The 5,421-nt window shown below is 41.6% G+C and overlaps 2 protein-coding genes across 2 annotated transcripts in view; one reads left to right on the top strand and one right to left on the bottom strand.

Annotated features, from left to right (window-relative positions):
* Nucleotides 1–22: 22 nt before the first annotated feature.
* tpgs2 (tubulin polyglutamylase complex subunit 2) lies at nt 23–2,845 on the bottom strand. Its single transcript, XM_031849458.1, has 7 exons — nt 2,686–2,845; nt 2,508–2,587; nt 2,330–2,417; nt 1,981–2,127; nt 1,697–1,810; nt 1,388–1,551; nt 23–758 (listed from the first exon to the last, which is right to left on the bottom strand). The coding sequence occupies exons 1-7, from the start codon at nt 2,777–2,779 to the stop codon at nt 540–542; spliced, it is 906 nt and encodes a 301-aa protein (XP_031705318.1). The 5' UTR covers nt 2,780–2,845; the 3' UTR covers nt 23–539.
* Nucleotides 2,846–3,089: 244 nt separating this feature from the next.
* kiaa1328 (KIAA1328 ortholog) overlaps nt 3,090–5,421 on the top strand; it is a 15,193-nt gene continuing 12,861 nt past the window's right edge. The window contains exons 1-5 of the mRNA XM_031849186.1: nt 3,090–3,150; nt 3,634–3,669; nt 3,779–4,047; nt 4,261–4,361; nt 4,554–4,669. Of these exons, the coding sequence (XP_031705046.1) occupies nt 3,099–3,150; nt 3,634–3,669; nt 3,779–4,047; nt 4,261–4,361; nt 4,554–4,669 (574 nt within the window). The 5' untranslated portion in view covers nt 3,090–3,098. The remainder of the gene's footprint in view (nt 3,151–3,633; nt 3,670–3,778; nt 4,048–4,260; nt 4,362–4,553; nt 4,670–5,421) is intronic.

Below are 5,421 nucleotides of genomic sequence, written 5' to 3'. Positions count from 1 at the left end.
TATATATATATATATATATATATAGATTATTGTTGTATGACACAATAAAAATTCAAACTAAGCCTAGTGAAACTACAGATGTAAACTGTGTCCTTATTGAGTGTTAGCGAGTCCTCATGGGTACCGTTGATACATTTGTTCTGTAGTCTGTTACTACATATAAGGATTATTTAACAGCAGCACTATATCATACTTTATAAATAGGCTGCTTTTACTTATTTGTACCATTAGGTGTCACTAGTGAACAGTGTGTGAAATGAGGCTTTTGGTGATGCGATTGGCTGGAAAGCTTTAGTGTTTCAGAAAGCCAAATTTCACTTAGCAGTGAAACACAAAGCCTTGTGTTGGAAGGCGCCGGTTGTTCATCTATTTATACATGCAGCATTCCAAACTTAGTTTTCGGCAACATGCTCTCATGGAGCATACTGCCAACACTCCAAATCCAGCCAATTGCGAAATTGCAGGCCGCTCCTCTGTGCAATGTTTGGTTGAATGGACAGTAAATTTGATTGAAATGTTTTCCTTGGATGGAATCCTTCTCAACGCCTCCCCCCACTGTGTCTCCCTGTGCTCCCTTGGCTCTTTGCGGTGCTCCCTAAGCTGCACTGTGTCGACTGCTTCTTCTTGAGGACCGGTGTCTTGGCTTTGCCTTTGAAGGCCTTCGTAGGATCCAGCTTGTTGAGATGGAAATCTCCAGCAGGATCAGCTAAGTTGAGCTCACTGCTGAAAGTCAGTGGCTGGTACAACGATGCCCACTGCTGTAGAGTAAACAGGAGAAGGGAAAATTGATAATGCTGTGTATGATCATGTAGAGTAAAAGTTAACACCAAATAACCCCTACAATGTCCTTTAGGAAGTGAGTGTTACAGTAGGGTCACTCCAAGGAAACTGCAAAAATCCCACTGCTTCCTTTGCAAAATGTTCCACCACTGTAATCTGCATCCCCAGAAACACTTGGAAAACACTGTTTAGAATATATTAAAAAAGACAGGTATGTGTAAGTAGGTACAACACAGTCGGCAATTCGTGAAATTGCAATGAGGCTGAGGTAGGTAAGGACTAAAAGGTTAAACACTTTTATGCTTTGTGTAAGTGTCTTAAAACTTTGAGTGTTGCGTCATCTTGTTTAAGTGTTAAATCAGCCAACATTGTATTTTACTGTGAATGGAACAGAATGAATAAAATCTATTTTATACACCTGCAGTGACTTGTTGTTAATATTAGTACAAAGTCATCCATTTTAACTAAACATGGTTTGGTTGATTCTGAAAGACTTAAAAAAAAGGGAAACACAAAGACAATGTCGATAAGTTCTGCAGTAACTGACAGTTTTGATGATGTCATTGAAACTCTTAACACATGGTCTTAGAAAAAAGTGATTAAACACCTTGGCCTGGGGGCTCGGGCCATATGGGGTGAAGGCATACTGCCACTCAGGCAGACCCAGGTGAGTGATCATCAGGCGGTAGTAGGAGGTGAAGGTTGTCGTCAGTAAATGCCAACACAGCGAGCAGTCAAGGAACCAAATTTCACTCTGCTGGGCTACCACACCTGAAGAATACAAAGACCAACAACTAAATGATGAAATACTAATTTTAACATAGATTACATTGACACATAAATATGTCTTTTTTTACATCTCATTGTTGTTCAGAGAAATCCTAAAAGTTGCAATTTGTGAATACAAACAGAACACCTGGGGTGCAGTTTTTGTAGACTAGACACACTTTGCCATTCCCACCGCAGGAATCCAGCTCGAAGATGCAGCTCCGGGAATCAAAATGGGGTGCAGCGGGAGCATTCGCCGTCCCTGACAGATAGCACGGATGAGTCTTGAATAAATATTGACTTTCCAAAATCAACATTTTCATTCATTAGCCTGCTTTCTGCACAATTGAGCACACAAATGGACTTGATCAAACTTGACATGCTGTAATTGTTGAGTTGAGCCCACATGAGGAACCGACTGGTGACGTTTACCGCTTTCCGTGTCATCCTCCTCCTCCTCCCAGTCCAGGTCAGCCAGTGAGGGTGCATTGGGTAGAGAGAATAATGATACTGGTTGGAGGAGTGGGCACAGCCGAGCCACACTGTTGATCATCATGCTTCCTAGGGGAACACACTCATCTGAAAGAAACACACACGCACACACACAGTTATGACGGTATCTCAGATCTGAAAGACCTTTAGAATTGAAAGAATTGCATAAGCCATTTGAATGTTCCTGTATCATGTCATCTTAATAGTAGGCTTTGAATTAAAATAAATTAAGATTTATGTGAGAGTGATATTATTACAGAGAGAACATAAAACTAATCAGGTCACCTACTGTCTAGTTTAACGCTCCAGGTGAGTGTTAATCCATCTGTTGTCAGATAGAAGTCTCGCAGGTCCTCTGGCAAAATACAAGTGTTTTTCTAAAAGGAAGAAATTAAGCAGAGTTCATTTGATAACAGTGTATAAGCAGAACACATTGCCATGTCTTTAAAAAGGTGTCCACATTTCACCTGCTCCCATGACAGCAGGCTCCTCTTCTCTGCAGGCTCCCTCTCTGCAAAACGCACATCGACCACACCAGGCATGTTCTCTGGCACAACAGAGACACATTCACAACATGTATTAACTGCCCAGTAACACATGAATCGGTTTATTAGCTAGTTTCGGAGCAACAAAAGTGATACACACCGAGTATTCGAGTAATGCCAAGCGTCAGTCTCTCAGCAACACCTTTGAATGTTAAGCTTTGTTTTGGCTCTTCCATTTGGAAAATTGCATTCATAAAATTTGCGCACAGGCTTGTAGCTGTATGGCTTGTATCGTTCACCTATCTCAAAAGAACTCAGCTGGCAACATACACAGGAAACGACCTGTGACGCTATGACGCTGATTTGACACATGTTTAAGCCAATAGAAACCTGGCTTCCTACAGACTAGCCAATCGGCTGTTCCGTTGCAAGAGACAGGCGGGACGAACGTAAACCAATAGAAACCCGGCTTCCTCCAAACTAGCCAATTGGCTGCTACGTTGCAAGAGACAGGCGGGACTATCATTCCTTAGCAACGCTTGGCTCCTTGGGAGTGGAGGCGGTTGTTTCAACATGGCGGCGGCTACAAAAAGTGGAAATTCGGGGATATTTTGGATGAATGACGGTAGGCTTAATTTAACTTAACTTCTTTACCTTTCTTGTCCATTCGTACATATCTTGAATAAAGTTTAAAACGTTTTCGAACGAGTCTCACTGAGGTTACGTCTGTGTTAATGCTGGCAAGTTTTAATCTCTGAAGAAGTGAGACAGCTAGCGTTAAGTTAAGTTAACTAATAGCTAGCTAACCGTTTAGCCTACGTGTAACGCTAGTTAATTCAACGTTATAATAGTGTTAGTGCTCATTGTCATCATCACCAATCAACCCTGTTAGATTTCCTTCTGAGCTCAACACAAGCACGACTTTTACGTCAACGTTAGCTAGCGAGCTCTTATTTTGTTTGTTACTCGGTGATTGGAAGAAAGCAGCTACATATGGGATTATTGATTCGACAGTTAGTGTTGGTGTTATGAAGCACACATAACTTCAGTTACATTCAACTTGACTGTCAACTGAAGTGCCTGTGTTCTCTTTGCTTTGTTCACAAAGTGTCAGATGATGAACAGCCTTTGGTGTTTGTTCCAGGTGAGTCTCACACAACACATTGAACAATGTCCAAACACAGTGAGAGATAACTGTATGTAGCTCATACACATGCCATCCTCTTGTTCTGTCTTTCCACAAACTGTCTCAGGAGTGGAAGGAGAGGGGAAGACTCAGACCCCTTTCAGTTTTGGATCAGGCAGCACCAGTAGCAAAAGAGGTACCAGGATGCGAGCCAGGCGTAGCTATGACTGCAATAAGGAGACCACACTAAAGAAATGTGGCAAGAAACAGGGCCACGCACAAAGCGAGCAGTCTGGGATTCACACCAAGGAAAAAGTGTCGGCCCATCACAGTGCGACTGCAGTTTCAGAGCATGCACTCTCTCCAGCCTTGGGTACTTTTCTCCCCTCAACACAGGTAAACCGTTGTTTTATGTAGGATGCTTTTTCCTCTTTCCGACATATAAAATTAAATGTTTGAATATGGAAGAGAGAGGATATGGATAATCTGAATACTAATAGAACACAATAAAAGACGTATTGACGCTGACAGAATTATTTATTTATATGATAATTTAATTAATAGTTTCTGTTAATGTCTTCTCATAATTGTGGACCTTTCTTTGCACAGGTAGTCTCTGAGGCCAGCAGAGATAAGAGCCAGGTGTGTTTGAAAGACCTCTGTCCTGAAGATAAGCGCCGGATTGCAAACCTTATTGAAGAACTAGCCAGGTAGCCAGCAGTATATGCCACTGAACTCTTGTCTGGAGATAAAATTCATATGAATGTATTAATTGAAGAATATAACGTTACGCCTGATTGAAATGTTTGAGTTTATACTCCTGTAGCTTTCTGTCCCATGTCACTCTTGAATGTATAATGTAGACCACCAATGCTGTAACACTGTTCTATCCCGTTCTCCAGAGTGAGCGAGGAGAAAGAAGAGTCAGTGCAGCGTCTGAAAGACGAACAGGAACATTTTGAGTGCAAGATCCAGAAGCTGGAGCAACAGAACGTGATCATTGTGCGGGAGAGGGAGAGTATCCTTTCAAAAATAACTGAGCAAACAAATGTGCTGATGCCTATAACAGTACTGGGTGATATCAGAACAGTAAAGCAATGCACTTTCTGGTACTTCTAACTAGTGTTTTGTGAGAAATCTTCAGACAACCTGGCTGTGTTTAATGGTGTAAAATATGCTTCTCAGTGGGGTGATTGCTGTATGGAGTTTGTGCGTAGTGTCTGTACTACTATGGCTACTGCAACATGTGGTGCACTGATTTAAAGGAAACTAGATGTTCTTTAAGAACTCCAGGGTACAATAGTTCAATCTGGTAAATGTTACCAAGATGTTTTAATAAGGTGTGCTAGAAAACATATTTCACCAGAATGTTAAAAGTGGTGCAAAAAGGTGCATCTTTAAACTGATTATCAAAACATCAACCTAAAAGGGGGAACAAATTGGTAAAAACATCTGCTGTAGTCTTTTGGTTTGAATGAAAACTTGTTGACACACAGTTGCATGTAGATGTGCTTGAAGTTCCTGAATGACTTATTGAAGGCTATTCCATGAGACTGTCTGCAGGGGGCAGTGTTGTCTTAGGTAAGGCCATGCACAGTCTTTGGCCAAGACCGTTCAATTTGATACGAAAGGCAGAGAAATAGTGCAGATTCATTTGAATGATTTGACGCCTGCCGCAGATGTATTCTGCAAGTGCTTGTAGCTGATCCGCTGTTGTGTACAGAATCAATTTCAAGGTTGAAGCCGTTGCCCGAACCATCTAACTCATCT

The sequence above is a fragment of the Anarrhichthys ocellatus genome, unplaced genomic scaffold, assembly GCF_004355925.1.
Source record: "Anarrhichthys ocellatus isolate YVR2014 unplaced genomic scaffold, GSC_Weel_1.0 scaffold1, whole genome shotgun sequence".
In the NCBI taxonomy this organism is placed as follows: Eukaryota; Metazoa; Chordata; class Actinopteri; order Perciformes; family Anarhichadidae; genus Anarrhichthys; species Anarrhichthys ocellatus.
Note: the sequence above shows the minus strand (reverse complement) of the source record. Positions and strands in the feature narration are given on the sequence as shown.

Excerpts from the sequence above, each read along its gene's own strand:
- tpgs2 (XM_031849458.1), bottom strand. The coding sequence starts at position 2,779 with ATGAATGCAATTTTCCAAATGGAAGAGCCAAAACAAAGCTTAACATTC. Across the intron at positions 2,588-2,685 it reads TGGCATTACTCGAATACTCG|AGAACATGCCTGGTGTGGTC; the intron begins GTGTGTATCACT and ends CTGTTGTGCCAG. Across the intron at positions 1,811-1,980 it reads GGAGGATGACACGGAAAGCG|GGACGGCGAATGCTCCCGCT; the intron begins GTAAACGTCACC and ends GCTATCTGTCAG.